The sequence below is a fragment of the Callospermophilus lateralis genome, chromosome 2 (assembly GCF_048772815.1).
Source record: "Callospermophilus lateralis isolate mCalLat2 chromosome 2, mCalLat2.hap1, whole genome shotgun sequence".
Taxonomy (NCBI): Eukaryota; Metazoa; Chordata; class Mammalia; order Rodentia; family Sciuridae; genus Callospermophilus; species Callospermophilus lateralis.
Window position 1 is genome coordinate 1 of NC_135306.1, and position 26,118 is coordinate 26,118.

General features: G+C 53.9%; 4 protein-coding genes and 1 long non-coding RNA gene across 7 annotated transcripts; 2 read left to right on the forward strand and 3 right to left on the reverse strand.

The window, feature by feature from the left end:
- Positions 1-6: 6 nt before the first annotated feature.
- Positions 7-3,011, reverse strand: LOC143641415 (chaperone Ric-8A-like). The gene is made up of 4 exons (XM_077108748.1): positions 1,814-3,011; positions 1,478-1,525; positions 801-1,391; positions 7-585 (listed from the first exon to the last, which is right to left on the reverse strand). Exons 1-4 carry the CDS (start codon positions 1,895-1,897, stop codon positions 490-492), a joined length of 819 nt encoding a protein of 272 aa, XP_076964863.1. The 5' UTR covers positions 1,898-3,011; the 3' UTR covers positions 7-489.
- On the forward strand, positions 2,032-7,437 carry Bet1l (Bet1 golgi vesicular membrane trafficking protein like). Its single transcript, XM_076847864.2, has 5 exons — positions 2,032-2,503; positions 2,772-3,204; positions 4,335-4,426; positions 4,716-4,772; positions 4,913-7,437. The coding sequence occupies exons 2-5, from the start codon at positions 3,186-3,188 to the stop codon at positions 5,078-5,080; spliced, it is 336 nt and encodes a 111-aa protein (XP_076703979.1). The 5' UTR covers positions 2,032-2,503; positions 2,772-3,185; the 3' UTR covers positions 5,081-7,437.
- A 1,300-nt stretch (positions 7,438-8,737) lies between these two features.
- On the reverse strand, positions 8,738-11,223 carry Cimap1a (ciliary microtubule associated protein 1A). Of its 3 annotated transcripts, none has more exons than XM_076844929.1 (6): positions 11,115-11,223; positions 10,742-10,942; positions 10,228-10,329; positions 9,949-10,070; positions 9,187-9,327; positions 8,738-8,827 (listed from the first exon to the last, which is right to left on the reverse strand). In XM_076844929.1, exons 1-6 carry the CDS (start codon positions 11,221-11,223, stop codon positions 8,738-8,740), a joined length of 765 nt encoding a protein of 254 aa, XP_076701044.1. The 3 variants fall into 3 exon arrangements, with proteins under 3 accessions (XP_076701044.1, XP_076964737.1, XP_076701045.1); XM_077108622.1 differs by having other exon boundaries at positions 9,943-10,070; XM_076844930.1 differs by lacking the exon at positions 9,187-9,327.
- Positions 11,224-13,093: 1,870 nt separating this feature from the next.
- On the reverse strand, positions 13,094-14,252 carry Scgb1c1 (secretoglobin family 1C member 1). The gene is made up of 3 exons (XM_076844932.1): positions 14,198-14,252; positions 13,564-13,763; positions 13,094-13,126 (listed from the first exon to the last, which is right to left on the reverse strand). Exons 1-3 carry the CDS (start codon positions 14,250-14,252, stop codon positions 13,094-13,096), a joined length of 288 nt encoding a protein of 95 aa, XP_076701047.1.
- Positions 14,253-16,372: 2,120 nt separating this feature from the next.
- On the forward strand, positions 16,373-21,267 carry LOC143392063 (uncharacterized). The gene is made up of 3 exons (XR_013090312.2): positions 16,373-16,580; positions 19,884-20,111; positions 21,189-21,267. It is a non-coding gene; the product is annotated as an uncharacterized LOC143392063 (long non-coding RNA).
- The last annotated feature ends 4,851 nt before the right edge of the window (positions 21,268-26,118 follow it).

Genomic DNA, 26,118 nt, shown 5'->3' on the forward strand with positions numbered 1-26,118 from the left:
AGATGAAGAGAGGCCTTGACAGGGCTAATCCTAAGTGCAGGTACAATCCCTGGAGGGGCCACAATGTGAGCCATAGTCCGGGAGCCTGAAGAACAGTTCTAGGGATCACAGCCAAGGGTAGGGACTGATCTCAGGGGTATGCCCAAGTGTATGGTGGTCCCCAGAGTGGCAATCTGCCCCAACATTTGTGTGCTGAAGTACTGATTGATCTCTGGAAACACAGACCAATCCAGGCACAGTTCGCCAAGACTGCCCTAATACCATGCCAACCTTGGCCACTGTCCAACACCCTGGCCCTAAATTCATGGCTCTTATCCTACTCACACAACAGAAGCACCTGAGGCTCCATGTAAACACAAGGATACCGTCCTGCCCATATAGACTCTAAGGTAGGGTCTGGGCTCCCAGGTGGTTCTGGTCCAGTGCCATGGTGGGGGATTGCAATCCAGACATCAGAGCATGTCCCTCCTACCAGGATTGGCCCTGTCCTCACCCGTGGAACTCCTCCGTGCGGTCTCCAGCAGCAGCAACCATCACACAGTGCCGCAGAAGGGTTCCCAGGTACTGGTAAAGGGCAGTGTCTTCCTGACAAAGACAGAAAGTGGCTTCTGTGAAAGAAAGCCCCACTTGTCCCAACTGCTGCACTCCAGGACTACGGCACTAACCATTGTACCTTCTCAGCTGCACACCTGGTCCACACCATGCCTGACACCCAGGAACTTGAAGGTACTGTGGAAGGCAGGTCCACAAAATGTCCCAGCTGAGTTAGCAACCACCCATGGGTTCAGGCCACCACTCACCTCGTCCACTTCCCTCTTGATGGAGTCAAAGGTGATATTAAATAGCACCTTGAGGATCTCCATAGCCCGCTCAGTCTCTTGGGGAGGAAGGAGATCAGGTGGGCTCTCTTCTGGGGTCATCCCCAGTGTCAGCTCCAGTGTGTGGGTCAGCAGGTGCACGCCATGCAGCTCCTGAAACAGCTGCTGGCGCACATCAGTGCGGAGTGCTGTTAGTAGGAAGAGGAGCCTTAAATCAAAGAACTGCACATCATGTGGGAAGTTCTTCTTGCTGTACATCCCCACACGCTCTGCTAGCCGCACCACCAGATGGGCCTCTGCTGCCAGTGTCTGTGCCACTGGACTGCTGAGCACGAGGTTGCAGAGGCACTTCAGGGACTCTAGTATGACATCCATATCTGGGGATTCTGGGACAGACCCCTCAGAGGCAGAGATGCCAGCATAGCAAGCTAGTGCATGTAAGCTCTGGCGACTGGTGAATGGGTCCAGGCAGCTGCGGTCCCGGGACAGGATACGGATAGTCTGTAGCCAGGTGACACGGTGTGAGGGTGGCAATCCCTGCTCCAGGACAGTGACCAACAACTCTGCAAGTCTCTGTGGGCAGGAAGAAGAGCGACTCCACTAGGCCATCTTCCTGGGCAGCCCATCCCTGCACCGTTTCCCCTTGGGCCGGCACCCACCTTCCTGTCCTCCTGTTGGGCCTCGTCAAAGGTGAAGCTCTGGGAGTGCTGCAGAGAGACCCAGTGAAGTCAGATCCACACGCAGGTAGGGCCTGTGTTTCTAGGGTGGGCCTCCCTGCCTCTAATTCTGAGGCAGCAAACACCACTCTGAACAGATGGCAGGGTCCACACTCGGCGTCCACCCACCCGCCCCTCGGCCACAGCACCCCAGACCGGGCTCCCACTCCACCGCCGCACTGCCCAGCGTTCCCTTCGGCACCTAGACACTCCCTGCCCACCGCGCAAAGGCCACGGGATGCCTTCCCGGAGCGCCCCTCGCCGCCGGCGGCCGCTCACCTCCCGGTTGTACGTTCGTAGAGCTTCCGTAATCACGTCTTCCTTTCCCGTCTCTAGGGCATCCGCAACCGCCCGGGGCTCCATGGTCCCCGGAACCTGCCCCGCAAAGCGCGGGCCAGGCCGAGGCCAGCCGCCGAACCCGCCGGCCCCACCCTAGTCCGGAAGCTCAGCGTCCGCGCGCGACGGACGCCGGGACCGGCTGCGTGGGGCGGGGCCTCGGGCTGCGCGGCTGAAGGTGGCGGGGCCCCGCAGGCGGCGGGAGGCACCGGAGACCGCAAGGTTTGGCCTCCCACGCAGCCCGGCCCGGTGGCCAGCCGACCTAGGTCCGCGTCGCCCTGGAGCCGAACAGCGACCCCTCCTGTGCGCCCCGGCGTCTTGGGTGCGAGGGTCCAGACGGAGAGGCCCTCAGACCCCGCACAGCAGGCTATCGAGCGAGGCGTAGGCGGGACTGGCAGTCCGGGGCCGCTCCCCGCTGAGACTGGAGTCTGCGGTGCGCCTCCCGCGTGAGAGACGCTGGGGAAGCCGGAGGGCGGGACCCGTCGGTCCCGGCCGCCGTGGAGCTCGCGTTCCAGAGGGGAAGACCGGGGAAAGCGAACCGGACGGCGTGAGGCGCTCAGAGGACGACGACAGTTTTTACAAGGGTGTCCGGTGGGCTGCAGAGGAAGGCCCAGCCAGCAGAAGGAGCGGCAGGTGCGACTGCGGTGGCCTTGGTGGGCCGAGAGAAGGTGGGGCGCGGGAGGGCGGTCAAGGCGGAAGCCCAGGCACACCGGTGAGAGTGCCCGGCTTAGGGCTGTTCTGAGCATTAAATGACACACAGGCTATGCTCCTCTGCGTGGGCACCGCCCTCTCACTCTCAGCGAGAGGTCGCCGAACACCTGCCTTGTGCCAGGCTCTCGCGAGTGCTGCTTCAAAGGCTCCTACGGCCCCGCATCGGTCCTTCCTCCATTTCTTCCTGTAGTTCTCACCGCTGCGTGTGATGCCGTGTCTTCGGCACCCATCTCCACTTCACAGAGACGGCACCGTGCTCGGTGGCGCCACGCTCGCACCTGAGGCCCACTCTAACCCACCTGCTAGAACGCGGGCCCGGGCCGTCCCTCCGTCCAGTTCCTACCTGTGAGCTTCTGGCCGGAAGGACCCCGCTGACAGACCTCATCCGAGCACTGACAGCATCAACCAACAGGAGGTCGTGAGAGCGGACGCCCCCCGTCGTCATTTCCGTTCCCACGCGAAACCACCCATAAACCGGAAGAGCTTGAGTCAAAGGGGCGTGGCCTATGAGGGGCGGAGCCGGAAGCCTCTTTAGGTGTCGGAGCCACGTCCTTGGCGCGGGTGGTCGTCTTGGGGACTAGCTTCGAGACTGGAGCCGGGCGCCATGGCGGACTGGACTCGAGGTGAGCGCACTAGAGCGGGCCGGGGGCCGAGTCTCTGTCTGCCTCCCTCGGTGGAAGGACTCTGCGCGGGGACTTGGAGGCTGGGCCTTTCAGGCTCCTTGGGGACGGAAGCCGGAGGTGCTTTGTGTCATGTGGGTGAGCTGGAGTCTGGAGGGGTCTTGGCTGGGCCAGTCCTTAGGGGTAGAAGCTGTGGCGGGAAAGGGCCAGGCAAGCTTCCGTGGACTAGGGGCCTAGGGCACCTCCTGTGGTCCCCTCTCAGAGCTCTTATTCTCCCAAAGGAGATGGTGATGCCTGGGCTCTTGTGTCAATTAAAGGGAGTAATGAACATGAAGTGCTTGGCCGGGCCTTGACACCCCTTTATTTGGAGTCTGTACACCCCAGTGATTCCTGGGGCTGCGATTCATGTCGGTTCTTCTTGTCCATTGGACGAGCGGGAATTTGTCCTCTGTTTGGGGGAAGGCGGTTCTCACCCTTTTGCATCATCTGGTCCTACCCATCACAGTCAAGTTCCTGCACCCACTGTGCTTTGGGTTTGCAGGAGGCCCTGTGTGGGACGCAAGGTGGGCTCACATCTGCTCACATTTTGAAAGGCTAGGGGCTTCATTCATTTTCTCAGGGGTAAAGGTCCTTCCTGATATTCTGGTCTGGTTACTTGTCATTTCCTCTGAGTGTAGTTTGGAGCTCATCCCTGCAGGGTCTTCCTGCCACCTTTTTGAGCGCTCTTTCTTTCTTTTCTGTGCTTCTACCAGATTTTTCTTTGAGGACGGGTCTGACATTCAAAGATGGCGATATCCATGGAGACAAGTGTTGCAACTTCCTAGCATTTCTGGGATTAACTCAGGTTCCTACTCAATATCAGCAAAGGACGTTGGACCAAGTGTGTTGGGGGTGCCTGCCCACCCTTACCTGGGTGTGCATGCAGGATGTGTGCTTTCGTGACGTGTGCTTAACAGCCAGTCTCACACATACATGGTTCAACTACTGGAACTTGGGTTAGGGTTGGACTTTCTCAGCAGACTCAGTTGTCCCAGTCCCCCAAGTGTCTGATTAGGCCAGCATCAATTAGAGTAGAGGGATCAGAGACTACACTCATGAGTGGATACAGCTCCTCAGCCTTTCTCTTCTTTCAGCTCAGAACCCTGGTGCTGTGGAGGAGATTCTAGACCGGGAGAACAAGCGGATGGCTGACAGCCTGGCCTCCAAGGTTACCAGACTCAAATCGGTCAGTGGTGGGCCTTTTTTCCCTCCACCTGGTGGAAGAGTAGGCCTCAGAGGGTGCATAGATGAGCCCAGAGGGATTGGGGGGCAGTCACCCACACTCTTTGTTCCATCTGTCCCTGGCTTGGCTCACCTGAGTGAAGCTCAAGGTGATACCTGGACTTTTCCAATCTTTGTTGGTGGTACCTTATCTAGCAGAGTGTGGGCAGAGTTCTGGCTGGTTTTAAGGGAGGGTGAGTGCTACATTCTGTGTCTGCCTTGGCCTGATCCTTCCCTTTGTGTTCTTTGACCAGCTGGCCCTAGACATCGATAGGGATGCAGAAGACCAGAACCGGTACCTGGACGGCATGGTAAGGGTCTACAGTATGCACGAGTCACAGCCAGCTCTGTTTCCACATCGTGTTCTACACAATCTCTGTTCTCCGGTGCTGGTGTGGGTGGGTGGTCAAGGTACCGCCTCTATGTGATCCTGCTGGATCCCCTTCCCCAGGACTCGGATTTCACAAGCATGACTGGCCTGCTCACTGGAAGCATGAAGCGCTTTTCCACGATGGCACGGTCTGGGCGAGACAACCGGAAGCTTCTGTGTGGTATGGCTCTGAGTCTGATTGTGGCCTTCTTCATCCTCTCCTACCTCTTGTCAAGGGCAAGGACGTGAACCAGTGGGAGCCAAGGGCAAGCCAGGGTTTTCTTCACCTGGTATCCTGGGCTCTTCAGGACTCAAATCTACAAAATATTCCTTTGAAATTATCATCATGATCAGGAATCTTCTTCCTTTGTGGTGGGAACTGTGACTGCCTCTGACCTGATGAACTCGTTTTGCCTGGTTCCATTTGTGAAGGGGACCCTTTCCTTGCCTAGGGGAAACCAAGGCCCAGCCCCCATCCCTACTCCTGGATGCCAGAGACACCCATTCTGAGCAGAGCAGCTCTGAGTCCTGAATGAGTCTACCCATGGCCAGCCGCTCTTTTCTGAGCCTCCCAGTCCGCAGGGGTCTGATATCTTAAGGCTTTTCTGTCCTGTGTTGTCTATGCCTGGATGAGGCTGTGTCTGTGCTCTGAAAAGCCCCAGGCTGACACAGGGAGCGGGTATGGCTGAGAACCCCATTTGAGCTGGCTCCTCCAATGAAGGGTCCTAAGCCTGGATATAGTACTTATTTGGGTGGACCAGTGTGGGCCAAGAGCCCTGTTCTAAGGACTTTGCTCTCAAGTTCCTGGATGAGATCAGTTCCCCATGAAGATCAGGGGCTGTGGATGCAGGAGTGCATCATAACCTTACCTGGAGGCACTGGGCTGGGAGCCTTCTGGGTCACATAGTTGTATGTCTAGGAGCATAAATGACGTCTTCAGGATTTAGGAGCTCCCTAGTGCCTAAGATGTATCCCCTGGAAAACAATCAAGAAACAGGCCAGTGTGGCTTTACAAAGTCAGTCACTTCCTTGGGGAGGTCTTCCCTGTAAGCACCCTCCTTATAGGGGTGGAGATCACCTGTTCAGAGACCTTGTGCTATTTGGAGTGAGAACTTTACCCCTCCACTTGCTCTGCCCTACCTTGCCTCCCACAGCCAGTCGCCCTCCCTCCCATAACTTGCTGTGGGGCTGCTCTGAGCTATCATCTTTGTCCCTGACTCTGTAGACTGCCCTTTCCACCTGTCTTTCCTTGACCCTCACCACTCACTTGGCCAGCTCTAGGCCAATACAAACTGAACTATGGGGCTGGCCAAGCCAGCAGTTCCTGAGGGTCTGCACCTTTGTCTTCACATGAAAAGTATCTTTAAGGAATTAGCCCTGCAGCTCAGTGTCCTTTTTTGTCTTCATTCTAGTTTGTCTCCCAGTCATTCCCTCTCTTCCCCAGGACTATTGGTTCACTGTCCCCCACTAGCGTGCCACATCGTGAGGCCTGTCCATCCAACCATCTCTGAGCTCCATGTTGACACAGAACAGCCGTAGCCTGTCCTCTCAGTGTCCTGGCCCTGCCTTACTCTGGCCACAGTCCCAGGCACCTATCTCTTCCTCCTTCTCTATTTAGCAGGTCCTCTTTTGTCTACACACCCTCACCACAATCCCCCTTTTTCATTTCCTGGCCCTTCCATTGCACCTGGCTGAGCCCCTAAGCCTCTAGAGGGGGAGGATCTGCTGCCTTTTGTTTTTTCTTTTCCAGCACGAAGTCAATTCTCACTGCCTCCTTTCTCTGTGTCTTTGTTAATTCCCTGACACTCTCCCAGCTGGGCTGTTCTGGCTTTTGCTTCCTTCTTGGGCATCTCTTCATAGGCTCTGTCACCCTTGTCACCCTCCACAACTTTGGTTTAGCCCTTGGTTCATCACCAAAGATGGCAGCAGTTACCTGTGTTGTGTTGCCACCTGGTCACTGCAGGCACTGTAGAGGGCACATCCATATTCCAACTCTACATCCCCGTCATCCTGGGTCATGCACTGCTGAGAACATGGCTGAACTGTGGGAACCACCAGATGCCAGGACACACTTGCCATGGTCAGGGCTCACTTATCTTGCCTGTGATACTCAGGATTTAGACCTCTATTTCATGATGACCTTCCCCTGGAGAAGTGCTTTTGCTGTCTCCGAGACCCCCCAGTTGGGTTTCTTCCTCAGTACTCTATCTCCACAGCTCTTACAATTCTTCCAGTAGTTTTCAGGTCTGTTTTGTAGTTCCTTTCTAGTTTATTTGTTTGCTCCTTGTTCTTCTCCTTGCATTCTATGAATTTTATGAAATGGGATGGCAGCCCTACTGCCACTGGGTCAGGCCAGTTTCCTGAAGGGTTCTAACCATGGTCCTCCAGCTTAGCCCTGTGTACCTGGCACCTGACCCTATGGGTAAGTGGGTTTTGCTGACTTGGTCTCCAATACCAGTATTCCAGAAACAGTCTTGGGGGTCCAATGTGAGGGGTGAGAGCCCAGTATGGGGGCCCAGTGTGAGAACAAGCTGCCAGGCTATGCCACAATTCAAGCACATCTCAACAATAAAAAATGTGGAATAAATAGCTTTGTGAAGAAGGAAGCACATATTCTTTGTTGTTCTTATTTCCTGCGGATCCAAGAGAGTCTTCAAGTTGACCCTGGTCCACTGGCTCTCCCTTCCCTACTTCTGGGAACCCCTTGTCCTCCTAATTTGCTCCTGCAGGACCACCTGCGGCAGTACAGACATAGACCTACCACTTCCTGCACTGTGTCCCTTCTCTGTCCAAGATTCTGCCTTTCCAGTAGGGAAGATGTTAGTGTTACCTTTTAAGGGATAAGGGGATGAGCGTGAAATGCTTGTAACATGCAGCCTGGCATGGACTCAGCTGAGTGAGGGTCAGAAACTGTATTGTGCTTTATGTTGTACAGGTGGTGGTATCACAGGTGCATTGGGTAGGGCCACTTGCCCAGCACTGACCTTCCCCAAAGCCCAAGGGAATTCCAGACCTTGCTTCCTGAGGCCTGGCCTCAGGCTGCTGGAAGCCTCTGCAGATCCGTCTCCTGGCGCCCAGCTGAGATGCCAGGGATCTGTTCACATTCTCCTCATGTTAGTTGTTAATGCCTAATAGATGCCCTGAGACTTAGCATCTTAAAATTGCAATAATAGTCTACGTTTCTCACTGCCACTGTGGTCAGAATTTGTGGCATCACGGCATGACTTTCTCCATTCTGCCATGATAAGGCTTCAGCTGGTAGATATGGGGCTGGGGCTGTATCCCCTGAATGCTCTCTCAGCTGGTGTGAACTGAGGACCTGGTTGGGCTGCTTTCCCTAGATGCTGCATGTGGCATTGTATACATTAAGCTTCCCCTCGAGACCCATGAGGGGCACTCAGGCAATACCACTTCTGCTGTGCCTTTTTATAATTCAGGGTAGTCCAGATTCAAGGGTAGGGGCTCAGACCCCACTTCTCAGAGGGAGGGCTGTGCTGAGGGAGAAAGCTCATGGGAGGGTAGCACAGGTGTTGGGCAAGGTTTAAGGCTCCTGGGTCTTCCTATTTCCCTGGGAAGACTACTGGTCAGGAAGCCAGATGGGCCCTGTGTGGGCCAACAATGATAGCCCCTAGTTGCCCCTTTCTGGATGAGCTTGATCCTTCCTCCAAGGTAGAACCTTACAAGTGGAATCCGTGATTTATTAAATAATTCAGGCACAGCAGGAAACAAGATTAGCAAATGGGAAGTTAGCATAGAAAAATATCACTTTCGCAACTGTCCAACCAAGCTTGCTCTGCCCCACAGGTCCAGGCCAGCCATGGCCCGACTGATGGAGCTTTCAGTTCACTGTCAGCCCTGCAGATCTCTTGTGGGATGTGATACGTACAGGCTGACGGGTGGCTGGGGCTATTCCACGTCAACAACCAGGGGTGTCATGTAGTCAGAGTGTTTGATGCCGAAGGTGACAATCGGGGCACAAGGCTTGGTCAGGATCACCTAGGAGAAGAAGGGTTGTGAGGAGGATCCTAAACCCTGACTGGGGCTGGGCTGCTGTTCTTCCTGAACCTGGGGCCAAGATGGCCAGGCTCAAGGCCACGTTGTCTATAAACACAGTGCTCTGCATTGACTGGCACAGCATTGGGGCGCAGAGCCGGCCAGCTAGAGGAAAGGGCTAGGGCATGGGGTCCTTGTGCCTGGAGGTTTGCCTTTGAGTGAATACTGGAAGTTTACAGGGTCCTGAGGGTACATGGCCTCAGCAGCCCCTGCAGGGTACAGGCCCTTCCCTCCCCCCACCGCCACTCTGGACTGGGTCCCCTGACCCTCACCCAACCCCCTCTAGTCTGCTTGTCCAGGACCTTCTCAGGGCTGTGGGCTCCAGGTCCTGGCTTGAGGGTCTTGTCCCCTGGGGGTTCCACCCGGGCAGCCATGGTGTACTGTGGAGCCTTGAACTTGGTCACCTGCACATCAGTCTGGCGGTATGCCGCAGGACCTGGGGTCTGGGAGAAGAAGAGGGCTTAGACAGGTTTAGGCACATGGCCCCAGAGGGCAGGGACAGGCGTCAGGCCCTGAGTCACCAGGGACAGCTCCTAGCTGTCTGTCACTATTGGAACAACACCCTACTGCTCATGGAACACCACTGTATGATGTCACCCCCTCAATTTTAGCTTCACTATGGTAATCTCCCACTGTGTACCAACCCTGGGCACACCACTTTCATGTGTATGAGGCACCTTCTCAGGTGGGATGCTGTCCTCTTGAGCTTGAGAGCAGTGGCCTTGGCCTGGTGTGTGCTCCTGATGCTGCTTCACATGCCCACCTGCCAGCTATTTCCACAGCTGGAACCTCTTCCCCCCAGATAGCTCACGCTTGTTTTTCTCCTTCCTTCCTCTGGGCAACATCCCATAAACCCCTTCTGTGTTCGATGGTGCCACAACCTCCCATGCTGGGGCCCTGGTCCCTCCTCACTACTAGGTGTAGCCCCAGCATGTGACAAGCCGTAGAGGGCAAAGTGGGCATGGGGCCTCAGCAGAGCTCCACTGGTGGGCCCTGGGTATTGAGAGGAAGGACCAGGCAGTTCCCGGGGTCTGTGTTCTGCCCTCAGCTGGTGTGACCCTTGCCTTGTGCAGATCGTCGCTGAAGCTGCCCAGCTTGCTCCGGCCCTTGATGGAATAGGAGGGCTGGGAGACCTTGCCCACCGTGCGTGGCCCCATCACCACAGGCAGCATGTATGCAGCAGGGCCTGTGGGACGGATGAGGAGAAGCCTCAGACCAGAATGTGGCCTACTAGCTCCTTTCCGGGCCTTCTCCACCCTCAGAGAGCAGCTCTCAGGCTGTTCGTTTGCCCCCTCTGGGACCCAACTCCAGTCAGACAGGTTATTGTGGGGGCTGCTGCAGACCTGGGGTGCTGTCCACTCGGAAGGTCTTGGTTCGGGCAGAGATGGAGTGGCTGGGTGCTGAGTCGAACACATGCTTGGTAGATTTCTCTGGAAAGTAGTCACCTGGGGGGCAGTGGAAGGAGGTACACGAACAAAAAGGATGTGGATACCCCCAGCTGTGGCACTCACGGAGTGTGCCCCAACATTCCAGGCATGAGGTCTTTGGGCCCCAATGTGGGTGATGAATGAGGTTGGTCAGGAGTGTCCAGGATGAAAATACTGACTTTGGGGTTGTTTTTGAGCTGGGGGAGTAAGGTCTGATGTGGACCTGGCCCCAAGACTCCAAATGAGGGCAAAACTGGAGGTTTTTGTTTCTTCACACCAGATGGTGCCTGGCCCACTGCAGAAAGGGCACAGGAAAGGCGAGGCCCACTGAGTTAGTGCATACCCTGGCCTCAACACTAAGCTACCAGCATTGGCCACCCATCAGGGAAGGTAAGGGCTCAGGTTAGGAGTCCAAGGTGGGGTCACTCACCTGGGCCAGGTGTTAGCATTGTTTTGGTGTGGTAGCGCCCCAGGATGGAGTAGGCAGGGCCAAGGTCCTTGCCAGTCCTCAGTATCTTAGGGTTCACACTGTAGCGGGGCCCTGGGGAACAGTTCTCTGCCAGGAGCATGGGGGCCCCACGGAAGCTGTAGGCCGGAGCACGCTGCTTGGTGGGTGTGTGCTTCATGAAGCCTGTGGGCACAGTGGCTCTGAACAGCCTGGAGCCACAAACCCCTCCTCCCCACTGGGAGTCAGGGACTAAGCCCTGGGCCACTGAGGTCACCCAAGCCCACCCCAGGCCATCCCAGGCCTTGCTCCTGGCTCTTCCCCCTGCCCCCCCACCCCAGAGCTCTCAGATTCTTACCCGTGGTGGGTGGAATCAGGTACTTGGGTCCAGGGCTGCTGTAGAGGGCCATGATGGGCCCCCTGGGGCGATGGGGTCTCCAGGTGCCTACCCATACCTCCTCTGTCATAGCTGCCTCTGTCCATGGATAAGAGGGTGACCAGGTGCTGGGGAGGCCCTGGCCCATCTCATCCTAGCTTCCTATGTCCCCACTTCTGGTCTTGCTGTCACTAATGGGACAGAACCTCAGGCCTCCTCTGTAGGGTTTTGAGCAATCATGGGCAGTGGGAGCTTTCTGCTTGGTGTAGTGTAGTGAGCGCTCACCTCCAAGGTAAGGAGTTTTGGACTCTGGTGCAAGCCCAGAGGAGCTATCTATTCTGTCCCAGAATAAGGGGGCCTGGGCAAGTTCTTCCTACTCAGAGGATCCTGGGTGGGACACACCAATGAGCTGGGGACACTGGTGGGCAGCTTTCTGGCTGACGCTGTGCAGTGGGCAGGGAGGGGCCTGCTTGGGAGACCTCACCTCTTTGCAGGAGCAGGCTCAGAGCAACCTGTGACCCAGCCTCCTCACAGGTAGTCCTGTCCCCCTGGCCTCAATGCCAGGCAGTTCCCAAAAAAGGAGCATGGAGAGAAAGACCTCCCTCTCTTCCACAGGGCTTCAAGAATTGGGGAAGGGTCCGAGCTCTTGAGCTCTGGAATGTGGCTCTGTGGGATGGGGTGTTCTAGATCACAATGTATGTGATGGAGACAATGGCCTTTACCCGGGCCCCTTGTTAGGCCCCTACCTCCCCAGGAACCCCACCCTCCCCAGGCCCCATCCTTACCAGGGACTCCATCCTTGCCAGGGACCCTCAACCTTCAAAAGGCCCCATCCTCACCCTGGATTCCCCAACCAGGCCCAAGTCTCGCCTGGAACCCCATGGTCCTACCCTTGCCAGACCCCACCTTTCCCTCCCTGGGATCCCAGCACCTTCATAAGACTCCACCTTTGCCAGGCTCCACCCTTGCTAGGGACCGCACCCTCTCCAGGCCTGAACTCCAGTATCTGGGACAGGTGCATAGGGGTGGAACAGAGCAAGTGAGATCACATGGTCCACAGCCAGGGTGGCCAAGGAGCCAGCTTGATGATCCCACTCAGCGTTGCCCCCACTAGAATCCACTGAGCTGTGGAAAAGGTGCTGGAAGGTTCTGGTTGTTGGGGGTCCTGGATCTAAGCTTAGGATCTGTGTTGATCATGGTGGGCAAGAACTAGTACACTGCTGTTCTGCAGGCTGACCTTCAGACCCTGCTGGCCTGTAGCCCTTGTTGCATTCCACTAGTGTGCATGTGGCTGCCATCCAGGGTCTCAAGCTCAGAGTAGCCCTGAGTGCTTTCTCTGTTCCTGCCCTGGCCTTCCGCTGCGCTGCAGAACATCTCCCTTCTGGAGGCCACTTGTGTCCACATGACTGCCTGCCTGTGTTCTGTGCTCTGTTTCCTGCCTAGGTGGTGTCTACCTGGGTCAAGTCTCAGCCCTGTGCACTTGCTCTCGTGCATCCCTCTGGATGGGGTTCCTTTCATGTCTCTGCTCCTGTGGGTGACTGCTCTTGTCTATGTTGGCCAGGTCCCCAAGTGTACATTTTTATTTTGTTACTGGGAATTGAGCCCAGGGGCACTATACCACTGAGCTACATCTGTAGCCCTTTTTATTTTTCGTTTTGAGAGAGGATCTTGCTAAGTTGCCTAGGGCCTTGAACTTGTGATTATACTACCTCAGGTTCCCAAATCTCAGGGATTACAGGCATGTGCCACTGTGCCTGGCCCGAGTATACTCTTGATGTGCCCTTTCGTATGTCCCTGAGTGGGGGGAGAGACAAGGAACCAGAGCTTGGGCTGCAGGAGGCTTTATTGATTTAGTGGTTCAAGGGAAAATTTATTCATGGCAAAGAAGCAGTGAGGCAGCATGCATGTGGCTACTTTTGTGGCTGGTCCTGTGGCTGTCAGGAGCCCTGTCTGAGGTCCACTTAGGCGTCATCCTGGCTGCCCAGCACTTGCACCTGGAAGGCAGATGAGTATGGACCGGAAAGCCAGTGACTAGTGACTGCAGAGCCAGAGCTCTCTGCAGCAGACAGACCCATCTCTGGGGGAGAAGGGCTCTCGCACATTGCAGCCCACCCCTCCCTGCAGCTGGGAGGTGTTGTGTGCATGCAGGTTGTGTGTGTGCATTGTGTGTGTGCACCTGTGTGTCTGAGCATATATGTGCACAAGCCATTGTGGGGCTTATCCCACAGGGTGTGAGGGAGCAGGTCTAAGGGACCTAGGGGTTTCTCTGTGGGCTGGGGAGTATAGGACGTCCACCTCAGCTGAGGCAGGTTAGGGTATCTGTGGGGGTGGGCTGCAGGGTACTGTGTTGGGCTGGCAATCACAGGCCATGCCTTGGGTGGGTTTTGGAACTGCAGATGTTTAGAGAATGGGATACCCCTGGCCCCAGTACCAGTAGCTTGACCAGCTCCGCCTTGTGCATGGGCTGTAGGTTGTCAATGCAGGACTTGAGCTCTGTCAGTGCTTCTTTGGCATCCTCGTTGACATTGTACTTGCCCAGGGGCCCCTCATAGAGCTCCTCTGCGGTTCCCACCAGCAGGGTTTGCAGGAAGTCCATGAAAAACTCATTGTTGTCCTCCCCTGTCGTCAGCCCTGTGTTGCGAAGGGAGACGATGCCAGGACAGAGCCTACAAGTTCAGTGTCTTCTGCCCTTCCGTGTATCTTCCTCCATGATGCCCCCAGCCCCACCTGCCACAGATGCGCCCCCACCCCCATCTCAGCTTCTCCTATTTCCACTCCCGGGAAGGAAAGTCAACACCCGACATAGGGGTCGCCTGATGTACAGCTGGTCTGAACTGGTGCTCAGCAGGTCAGGGTCAGGTTGGATTGGGCTGCAGGGGGTGACATTGGGCATGATGGTGACATGAGCTGGGGTGGTCTGAATGGAGGCTTGGTTTCAGCAGGAAACTTCTGTGGGTGGTCTGTGCTGGAGGCAGGCACTATCCATGGTGAGGGACCTGATGTTGGGATTTTAGCTTCCCAGGCACCCCGCCCCCCAAATGTGCTGGAAGTGTGGCCACACTCACCGCAGATGAAGGACAAGGTGAGGACCACCAGCAGGAGTGTGCTGCTCCCCTTCATGGCAACAGTCTCCGGAGCTGCCTTGGTAGATTCCAGGTTTTTATGCCTTAGCTGGTGGCACCTTGCCCAGGGGTTGGCCGACCTGTCCATCAGGACCTGGCAGGTAAGCTTGGGCCAGGCATGTCCTCATCCTCCACCAGGTGCTAAGCAGCACCAGCCTGGGTAATTGGTGAAGGGCTGTTGAAAAATAGTGCAGTGACGGGGTGAGCCTAGGTGAGGGAGGCCCTGTGTGTGGGTCAGTGAGGAGGGGCAGTGGAGCCGGATGCCCAAGTGGTCCTGAGGATGCTGGTGGTGGGGCCCAGACCTTTCTTGAGAGTTGTAATTCCCTTTACCCCTCTACTCAGTGTGCTGTGTGGCCCCTTCCATACTTGGGGAAGGGCAGGGGCTGGGACCTCCCTACTATTCAAATGGAGTGGCAGGCAGGAGAAAGTCCTGGCATGTGAGGTCACAGGGTTGGGGGGCTTCCTGCAATGAGGGGACCTGGCCATAGAGTCCAGGGAAAGGAAGGTGGCCTGAGAAGTGACAAGGAGCCACCATTAGGGGCTGGTCAGAGCAGGAAATGAGGAAGAGCTGTAGTCTGGTAACATATCTTCCCTCTATGGCCAGGTCAGCCAGGGCAGATAGTCCCAGCACCTGCCACTGTGGGAAGGGGCTCAGCTCCCGGGGCCGCAAGCTGAACTGTCCCAGGGCAGTCATTCTTCAGATGAGAGTCCAGACACTCCCACTGTGGCCTGGTGCCTCTCCTCCTGTCCCCTGCTGCCACCTGGTGGTTCATGGCCCCTTCTGGAACCCTGCACACCCCCCTGCAGGAGCGCTGGTTTCAAAGCCTGCCCAGCCCCTGCAGACCCCTCTTTCAGAACCTAACTCCACGCCCCACCCACACACATTGTATTGTCAGAGCAAAGCCCATTGTGTCACTGTGGCATCCTTCATCATCCTGCTCTTCATTATAAATGGGTCAAAGCGAGTGAGAACCTTAACATCAAGATGGAGCCTCCAGGGATACTGAGCAAGATTCTGGGGCCTTTGCCTGGCTAGGAGATACTCAGGGCCAAGGGGAGGGAATACTACCTGTGGCTCCTGGAGAGCTCATCCCTCTGTGCAGATGTGGCTGCTGCCCTCCAACTTGTGGGAAGGGGGCACAAGGAAGCCGAGCTGTGCTGAGTGCCAGATCTGTCATTGCCTCCCAGGCCCAGAGGCATCCTCACTGAGGGAAGTGAGTTATGACATGTGAGGATTCCCAGAACCATGTTATTCTGTGTATGCTTAATGAGTCTGGAAGGGAAGGGAACCACCAGCAGCAGCAGCACAGGGTTTATTAAGCTGGACTTTCCCAGGTGTGCGGAATAGGATTGGCTTCAAGAGAGTGGATTCTTTCTGTCTGATTCTGGATCTTCTACTACTTTTGTATTTTATTTAGAGATAGGGTCTCACTGAGTTGCTTAGCCCCTCACTTTTGCTGAGGCTGGCTTAGAACTCGTGATCATCCTGCCTTAGTCTCCCAAGCTACTGGGATTATAGGCATGTGCCACTGCACCTAGCTCTAGGAGTCTGTGGTTTTCTAATCAAGTCCTGTCATCTGAGGATGGATGGCCACACAGGCGATGGTTAACACCCACTGGATCTGCTGACAGTAAGTCTTGGGAGTCCCAGTGCAGGCATAGATCAGCCATGCCTGTCACTTGCAAAGGAAGACCAGCAGTGGCCCATGTACTGAGTTTGTCACCCATAGCCGGGTGTGGTGGTGTACACCTGTAATTCCAGTGACTTGGGAGGCTGAAGCAGGAGGATCACAAGTTCAAGACCAGCCTCAGCAACTTAGTAAGACTCTTGGCAATCTAGCAAAAACTCTCTAAAAAAATATAAAGGACTGAGGATGTAGCTTACTGGTAGGTACTCCTTGGTTCAATCCTCATTCCAAAAAAAAAAAAGAAAGAAAAAGAAAAAAGGGTGAATGTGTCATCATAGGAAAAGTTTCACATAAGCCCATCCTGTTTTGGGGGCTTGTTTGTTTGCACAGCCTTTGCTCTCCATGATGGGAGTTCTTGGATTTTTCACCTATTTTTGTAGCCACAGAGCATTTGTTCTTCCTCTGCCTAGATGCTGTGTGTACTGCTGCCTTTCAGATATTGAGGCCAAGTATGACAAGACGATGAAGACAGGCTGGACCTGCAGAGAAAGACTGACATTCACAAGGTGGAAGACAGGAAGAACAACCCACTGGTACATGGTGCAGCATTACAGGGAACCCTTCACCGACATCAGGAATGACTGCAGTGACCTGCTCAGAAATCTGGCCCTCATCAACTCCCTCAAGGCACTGACCTGGTAGTGTGCCGGACCTCAGTGTGGGGCTGCAGACCCCAGCTCTTATTGTCCCCCAGACCTAACATCTCTTTCTATAATCCTTAACAATGCCCCTCTGCTTCTCTCCACTGAAATCCAAAAGTAATATAATCTGAATCCATAATTGAAAACAATCAGGACACTTTCCAAACTGCTGTGAAGGGAAGTAGTAACAGGGAGTATTCTGACATGCAAACACCCAGGCAGAGCTGCAGTGTGTACTGCACCATGACCACAGTGGGTGGTTGTCATTGTCTCTCAGATAATGGCACTGGCAGGGTTTCTAGGGTGGAGAGCAGCCCTGGTGGAATCCTGAACAAAATACCCACCTCTCAGTTTGCATGAAAGCTGCATTCCTAGAAAGTCCAGAATAAGTTAAGATTGCAGATTTGCTGTTTATACATAAAATGAGCCTAAGTCCTCAGCATATATGAAGCTGGCAAGATCAGTTTGTGGTCAGAACACCCAACCTGTGCCGCAGCCACACAGGCCTAGCCCTGCTGAACTCTGAGTCTGTGCCCACAGGAGCACTTGAGGACAGGGGAGGAAGCCAGAGCAGGACTTGGGAGATGGCAGCAGTGTTTGTGCAAAACAGACACCCGGCAAGACTCTCCACACACAGAAGGTGCAGGAGAGGAGCAAGATGCAGGCCAAGTTTGGAAACTGCAAAAAGGGAAAACGAGTCCTGTTGTGAGTTCCTGTTGGGTTCCTCTTTCCTCCCAAGTGGGGCTCAGCCCTTAGGGCAGGCAAAGAGGTGTGGGGAGGCTGGAGTCTCCTTCCTTTTACTATTCTGAGGCTGTTGGAACCGCCCTCTGAGGAAGATGAGGCCCTCGTCTTCCATGTATCCCATCGACTGGCCTGGGTGGGCCCAGCTGCTGGAGTCTTCCAGCTAGTTGTTTCTGGCCAAGGATCCTGTGATACGTGGGTGCATGTGTTCTGTCTCCCACTCTCTGTGCTCTCTTCAGTGCACAACAGCACATTTAAAGGTTACCAGAGAGAGCTGTGAGGCCTGCCAGTGGGCACGTGGGGTGCTGAAGCAGTGGTTCATCAAGGTGAGCGAGGATTGAGGCCCTGGCTAGCCTCTGGGTTTGGAATCCGAGGTCCTCCTGTTCCTCAGTTCATGCAGCTTTTATAAGGAAAAACCTGTGGTGCATTATTTAGGAGGCCCAGGGCTTCGTGGGGAGCAGGCTCTTTGATGGGGAGTGGAACCTGTAGGCCTGTCTCTGTCACTTGGTGACAGACCCAGACACAGGCCTGGGGGATGGTTGCAGTACTTGGAGGCCCCCCATGTGTGGTTTAGGGCTGGACAGTCAGTGATGGGGAACATGTAGGGCTGTGGATGCCAGGGACATGTCTGGCCTTTGTGGGTGTCACAGGATTGAGATCCGAATAGAGCTCTGTTTTAGTCAGCTTTTTTGCTGCTATGACTAAAGGACCCTACCAGCACAAGTGTAAAGAAAGAAAGATTTATTTGGAAGCATATGGTTTCAGAGATCTTAGTCCATAGAAGGCCGGTTCCTCGGGGCTTGAAGTGAAGCTGAACAACATGGTGGGAGAGGGTGGCGGAGGGAAATAGCTCACATCATGGTGATCAGGAAGCAGAGAGAGACTGCACTCTCCAGATACAAAATATATATACCCCATAGCCATGCCCCCAAAAAACCACTTCCTCTAGCCATACTCCAACTCCCTGCAGTGACCACTTAGTTCAATCCCATTGGGGATTAATTCACTGATTAGATTAAGGCTCTAACCCAATCATTTCTTCTCCAAACCTTGCATTGTCTCACGTGTGTGCTTTTTAAAAAAATATTTATTTATTAGTTATAATTGGACATAATATCTTTATTTTATTTATTTATATGTGGTGCTGAGGATCGAACCCAGGGCCTCACATGTGCTAGGCTAGCGCTGTACCGCTGAGCGCTCTACCCCAGCCCTATGTGTGAGCTTTTGGGGGAACTTCAAACCATAACAAGCTTGAAACATCCACTCATTCATGTAGCACTGCTCTGCTAGGACTGTCTCGGAGGTGGATGGAGACAGTAGTAAATACAGTAAATGAGTCCTTGGTACCCACGGGCCAACTGGGAAGCAGAAGACAGTGAGTCAGCTGAAGAATCAGGAGGCTGGAGCCTGCAACAGAACTCCTGGCTCCTCTGTCACTTGCCTATAAGGCTTCTGGCACTGGGCAGGTCCCTCTGCCCCCTCCACCTGGGTGGTGGAATCAGTGATGGCTGATACAGGACAAGCGGTGTTTGGCTAACACAGGAATCCTGGCCAGCCAGGGTGACTGGTGACTTCTAGGCTCATGACTGGACCCCAGCAGCCCAGGTGTGGCTGCCCTGGGGCCCTTGAAGAGAGAGACAGCATTGCCTCTCAGACATGAGTACTGTTCCTGAAGTCCATGGCAGGTCCAGCAAGGGGAGGCCACTTCATCCAGGGAAATATCCTTCCAGTGCAGGGGCTCCTGGCTCTACTGCTGATGCCCAGCTGACTATAGAGGCAGACATGGGGCAGAGGCTGTCTGTGGTACTTCATCCTGGGAAGTACCGCAGCTTTTCTAAGTTTGACTGAATATCAATACCTTCTGCCTACCGCAAAAACTTTAGACCCAAAGGATTAGCTTTGTGTCAAGGCACCTAATTTCTACTTAAAACATTCCAGCCTGGTTTGCTTCACCACCTATCCTGACCTGAGGCTAAAGCTCTGAGCCTTGTAGGGGCCCCCCTGAACTGCTTGGGAAGCACCCAGGTGTTGGAGTTGCAACAGGCCCTGAAGCCTGGTGTGTTATAGGGATGGTTGGAACCGTGAAGGGATGCTGGCATGGAGGACCAGATCAGAGAGAGCTCAGATGCCACAGGTGAAGAAAGGCCAGAGAGCTAGAAGGGTTGGTGCAGAATGAGAGGAGCAGAGGGTGCATGAGCTAGGTCCAAGTATAGTTGGTCCAAGAGGCCAACTATACAGGACACATACCCGATTGAGGAGGGGCTAGGAGGGTCCAACATGACCTGTGCACACTACTGGCCAAGTAGAATAGGTGTTCACTCACTGGGGAGTAGTGGGCTGTGGTACCTGTGGGACTGGGTCACTTGGGATAGGCCCGATCTTGCACCTGGGATGGTGCAGCCACACAGCAGGGGACTTGTCAGGGCTGGCAGTAGCATGGCTCTGGGATGGAGGCTCATCTGTGTCCACTCACAGGACCCCAGAGGGAGCCCCAGACCACCTCTACCCCTGTCACCTCAGCCAAAGACCTGTCACAAACTCGGCCTATTCCCTCAGGATGTTCTGGAATTGACAAGTAGTACCATCAAGGACCTACAGTGTGAGCTGGCCTGGTTCTGCAAGGTATGGACCCTGCCTCCCTGTCTGCTCGCTCAGGGCTGTCACCCCCTGCGACAAGGCTACGTGGGAGACCAGCCTGTCATCTCCAAGGCACCAGCTGTCGGAACCGCCCTCTGACAGTGAAGCGCATTAGACCAGCTAGTGTCTCCTGGGCTGAGCAAGAGGGTAAGTATCGCGACCTCGCCTGCAACCCAACCTGGCCCACAATCACACTGAGTCGGGAGATGAGTCAACCACGAAGGTGCAACAATCTCAACTTTATTGTGTCAGGGACAAGGTTATATAGTGATAGAAGGAGTAAGAAGAGACAGTAGCGAAAACCAATAAGGAGCAGTTACGTTACTGTCACTAAGGGACCTAGGCAGATTTCAGATTAAACCATTAGGCGGGACTAAGGTCAAAAGCCCGCGAACGCCAATCCAGCCAGGTCACATATACGGAAATGCTAACCCATGAGGCTGCCTCAGCCAACACCCAATAATGGCCGCGGTTCCAAGGGAGGTAAAAGGTCCCAACACAGGCCACACCCTGGCATCTGGCTTCAGCCTGTAGACAGCCTAACTGATAGCTGTCTCTGAGGACCCACTAGTTTCCTGCTCATACCCCATCAAATGAGGCAGGTAAACTGTGCCCAAGTGAGGAGGCAGATATGGCATAAGGGAATCTGCACCTGCCCAGGATTGCTTGCCCTGGCATGTGGTCTGGGGCACATTGCTGGCCACTGCCCTGGAATCCCTTATAGGCTTCCTGGGGCTCTGCTCCTGCTGTTTCCTCATCTGTCTCTCACTCTCATCCCAAGGTGCTGACCTGGCCTCTCAGGCAGTCGGAGGGGCCTCTCTGCTCTCCCAGATTAATGGCCATTGCCCTTGGCATGGGACGTCAGGGGTCTAATCTTTACTGACTTCTTTGAACTTGATGAAAGGTGCATGTTCCATGCTGAACGTCCCATCAGCAGACTCTTTGATACCTGCACCCTGGGCCATAGTGAAGATAGCTGCCCTTTTGAGCATTTGCTGAGTCAGGCAAGGTCTGAAGCATGTCACACACATCAATTCATTGAGCTTTTATAACCACCCAGTGAGATATGAACCTTTTAAAAATGTGCATTTTTCTAGAGCAGGAAGCAGAGTCCCCTGGCATGGGTGCTGGGAAGGTACTTGTTTGTGTTGGCCCCACCAGCACTGTCTCCTGGACTTTGTCTCTTGGGACAGAGCAAGGGTGACCAGGTTCTTTCTCAGACAGGCTCTTCCCCTGATGAAGATATAGAGTTCCTGGGAGTTGCAGGATGCTGTGCCCATTGGGAGCAGCTCTGCAGATGGACTACTAATGATATTGACTTTGTGAGTTGCAGTTGAGTAAACGTGAGGTCCAAAGGTTCAGGGTGGGGGACTATTCCTTCCCTGTTCAGCCCTTCATAGAAGCTGGGGAATGAGGGACCCAGTCCTATATGGGTGAACACAGTGCTGCTCTGGCCAGCATTCCTCTGGTGGGAGGCAGGAAAGCTACCCATATGTAGAGGTGAGTGCTGTGGCTGTTGGGGAGTGTGAAGCCCCTGACTCACTGACCTGCAGGCCAGGTCCTTGACCAGGCCTCAACAGCAGACTGGTCCCACCTCTCAGGGCTGCTTTGAGCTCCCACAAGAAAGGGGTCCTAGGACCTAAGGCATCATGAGACTGCATAGCTGCCTCAGGTCAGGGCTTGGGGGAGGTGGACTGGGGCTGACTCATCCCCTTGCTGAAGACTGGGTTTCATATGCCCAGATTCCAGCTCACTGGGCCTTTCCTTCCTGTCCCCCTGTTCACCTGGAGCTAGTTAAGGCACCTCACCTTCATATCCAGCATGCCATCCTCCGCCCCAGGAAGGTCGCAGCGTCACAACCTCCCCTGCCGTCAGGGGATCTCCCCTCCCAGGTGTTGGCTTCCCTCAAGCAGGTGTCTCTCTCCTAGAGGTGGGTGACTCCCCTAGAGTGGGGTGACTCCCCTAGAGGGGTGTCTCCCCTAGCAGCAGGGTGTCTCCCCTCCTAGGAGGCATCTCCACTCCCAGCCAAGCTTCAGGTGAGTAGCATAGTGGGGCCTGAGGGCGGGGCCTGGGTGCCACCTTGGATGCTCTTTGGCCTCAGGCTGAGGAGGGAGCTTTCTCCTCAGAGCTGAGCAGAGGAGCCCTTTCTGCTGGACAACATGGGTCATTCCACAGGGAGGGCAGAGGTCCCCTCTCCTCCGAGCAGCCTCAGGGCTCACCAGCTGGGAAACCCTCATGGACCTCATCTCTAGGTGTGCCCCTGGGTTTCCTCTCCTCAAAACTGCCTCGGGGACATGCCAGGCCTGGGGACACTCTTGGCCATGACTCTAGGTACACCCCGGGGTTCACTGTCCTCAGAGCAGCCTGAGGAGACACCAGACCTGGGACCCTCTTGACCACATCTCTAGTGATGCCGGGGGTAGTCTTCTCAGAGCAGCCTAGAAGAGATGCCAGGCCTGGGGACAATGGTGAGTGACGTCTCTAGGGACACCCGGGGTTCCCTCTCATCAGAGCCATCTGGGGGGAGTCGCCAGGCCTGGCCACCCTGGTGGGCTACATCTCTAGGGAATCCCAAGGTCCCCTCTCCTCAGAGCAGCCACAGGGAGATGTCTGGCCTGGGGACAGTCTTCACATCTCTATGGACACCTCGGTTTACTTTTCCTCAGAGCAGCCAGGCAGAGGCACCAGGCCTGGGTCCCTGGTGAGCCACATCTCTAGGGACACTCTGGGGAGGAAACTGCTGAGGCTTGGTGAGTTCAGGTTTTCCCAACCTTGAGAGTGGCCACCATGGGCTAGGATTTCACTGGTTTTCTTCAAACCTCTGATGCCACAAATTTGGGTTATGTCACCCTGTGTCAAAGACCACTTCCCAAGCGGCCTCTGTGGTGGCCCATTACTGGCCTCTCTCCTTGGGCACAGGAGTGAAGCAGGGCTCCATGTGCCTGCCTGGCCCCTGGCCTCAGCAGGCTGATATGGTTTTGGACTGGCTGGGGTGCAGGGAAGTGACTCCTGGACTCCCTTTTGTTCTCTCTAGAGATTCCACTCCTCTTGGTGCCAGAGACAACAGAACCAGACCTAGATACTGTAGTGGGAGCAGGTTTCATCCAGTAAGTCCTGAGGTGGGGGAAGAAACAGAGTCCCCAGGAAGCCCTGGCAGCTGCCCTCCACGTGGTAGCTTCTTCCCTTCTGCAGGAAGTCTTCCCATCCCAGGAAGGCCATGGCTCTAGGGACAAGTCGGGTTCTGTGTCACCCTCAGTCTGAGGAGGGAGCCTTCTTCTCAGAGCTGAGCAGAGGACCACTGACTGCTGGAAAAGGTGGGTCATTCCACAAGAAGGGCAGAGTCCCCCTCTCATCAGAGCAGCCAGAATAGATGACAAGCCAGAAAACCCTCTTGGGCCACGTCACTGTGAGTATCCCGGGGGTACCCTCAGAGAGCAGCCTGGGGGAGATGCCAGGCCTGGGACCCTCTTGGCTGTATCTCTACAGATGCCTCTGGTTCCTCTCCTCAGACCAGCCTGAGGAAGATTCCTGGCTTGGGGACCTACTTGATAATTCTCTAGGGACACATGGGGTTCCCTTTCCTCAGAGCAGCCTGGGGGAGACGTCAGGCCTGGGGACCCTGGTGGGCCATGTCTCTGGGGATGCCCATGTTTCCTCCCTCAGAGGAGCCTTTGGAAATGCCAGGCTGGGGACCCTCATGGAGCATGTCTCTAGTACTGCCCGGGATTCCCTCCTCAGGTCAGCCTAGAGGAGATGCCAGGCCTAGGGACCCTGGTGGGCTATTTATGTCTCTTGGGACACTCGAGGCAGGGGGCAGGGGCAGCCTGTAGCTTCCAGAATCTGCTGGGACTTGGTCGGATTTCAGGTTTCCCAATTCCTAGACTGGCCACCATGGGCTGGGATTTCACTGCTTTTCTTCACACCCCTGATCCTAAAGTGGGCTTCTGTCACCCTTGTCAAAGACCACTTCCAGAGGCCTCTGTGGTGGCCCTTTTCTGGCCTCTGCCCTTGGGTGCAGGAGTGAAGAAGGGCTCACTGTGGCTGCCTGGCCCCTGGCCACAGCAGGCCTGACCTGGTGGGGATCAGGCTGGGGTGCAGCGAGATGGCTCCTGGACTCCCTTTTCTGCTCTCTAGAGATTTCACTCCTCCTCATGCCACAGAAAGCACAGCCAGACCTAGGGACAGCAGTGGGAACATTTCTGGGGTGGAGAAAGAAGCAGAGTCCCCTGAAGCCCAGGATGCTTCCCTTCCAGCAGGAGCTTCTCCCTTACCAGCAGGGTGTCTCCCCATCCCATGGAAGTGTCTGCCCTAGAGTGGGGGCTTCTGCTCTCCTAGCAGGGTGTCTTTACTTCTAGGGGGTGGCTCCAGTCCTGTGGGTGTCTCCCCTTCTAGCAGGGTGTTTCTCTTCCATAGGGGGTTGTCTGGGTTTGTGGGGGCATGCATCTCCCCTCCCATCAGGGTATCTCCCCTACCAGGGGTTGGCTTCCCTGTCAGCTGGTATCTCTCCCTTAGGAGGAGTGTCACCCCTAGAGGGGGTGTGACTCCCTTAGAGGGGATGTCTCCCCTCCCATGGGGCATCTCCACTCCCAGCAAAGTTTCAGGTGATTACCATAGTGGGAGCCTAAGTGGGGGGCCTGGGTCCACCTTGGATGCTGTCTGGGCCTCAGGCTGAGGAGGGAGCTTTCTCCTCAGAGCTGAGCATAGGAACCCTGGCTGCTGGACAACATGGGTCATTCCACAGGGAGGGCAGAGCTCCCCTCTCCTCAGAGCAGCCCTAGGAGAGGCCATGCTGGGAAACCCCTGTAACAGATCTGTTTGTTTACTTTCACCTTTCCTTTTCATTATATTTAACAATTTACATTATCTTTAAGAGAATTATTAAATATAATGAAAAGGAAAGGTGAAAGTAAACAAACAGATCTGTTATGGGCCTCGTCTCTAGGCGCACCCCTGGGTTCCCTTCCAGAGCAGTCTAGTTGTCGGAGTGTCTAATTGTTTAGTTAATATATGTTTATCTAATTGTTTTTCTTTAATATAAAACACATAATTTATACATTTCTTATATATGCATTTATCTGATGCTCTGCCTTTTAATTGCAGATATTTGAGATAAATGTATTTTACTATATATTTTCTTTCAAGAGGTCAAACAACAATCAAGAAATCTCATATTAGTATACAAACTGTATTAGATGATAAACAGATATAATTCTGTCTACAGAAATATCCAAGTACTTTAACTATATTTTCATGAAGATATTTTTTCTTATCAAGGTACGATAACTTGTTTTGATTCTAAAGTTTTCAGAAATTGCTCCAAAGTATAACCAGGAAAAGTTATAAAAGAAAAGAAGATGCTTCAACAGAGAAGAAGCACATATTGGAGGTCCTCAGAAGAAGAAAAAAATCATCTCTGGGTAAAACAATGTCTTTCTATTCTAGGTTTTAATGATAAAGATATTTTCCTAAATAGATCTTTATATCATTATCTAGACAGACAGATCATATAGAAAGTTAAAATAATTGAGAAAAAGATTTATATGTACTGGACTGACTATAAGAATTTTAACTGATTAATTTAAGAATATTTCAGGCTATTTTCCTGATTTTACTATGCTGATATGAGCTAATATCTTGTCCATATTTAGACATGATGAAGACATATTAAAATGTTAAGTTTATTTTCCTTAAGGAAGGTCTTTATTGCCTAATGATTTCTACTGTTTAAGGCAAGGATCAATTTTTTCAATAAATTCATATCCTTAATTAAACATTAAATATATTAAACTGCTGACTTAGATCCCAATTTTGACAATTCTCTTTGGTTACTAAATTTGATTGATTCAAATACACTGCTGATTCTTACATGTTACTTTGTTTCTTGGATAATTATGAGATTTGGGAGAACATTTTATTAGGACTGAGGTTTTCCAAATTAAAGTTGTATGTTAGTTTTGAGCAATAATGGTTACAAACCGTGTTGAAAATTCATTAGTACTTTATAAGTTCTCTGACTGGACCTATTATCTGTAAAAAAATATGATAAGATTTATCTATCACTCTCTACACTGGGAAGTAACCTTAATCATATTTTCTAAAAGACAATTAAGAGACACCTAATTAAAGGATAATATTCTGAAACATAGAGATATTT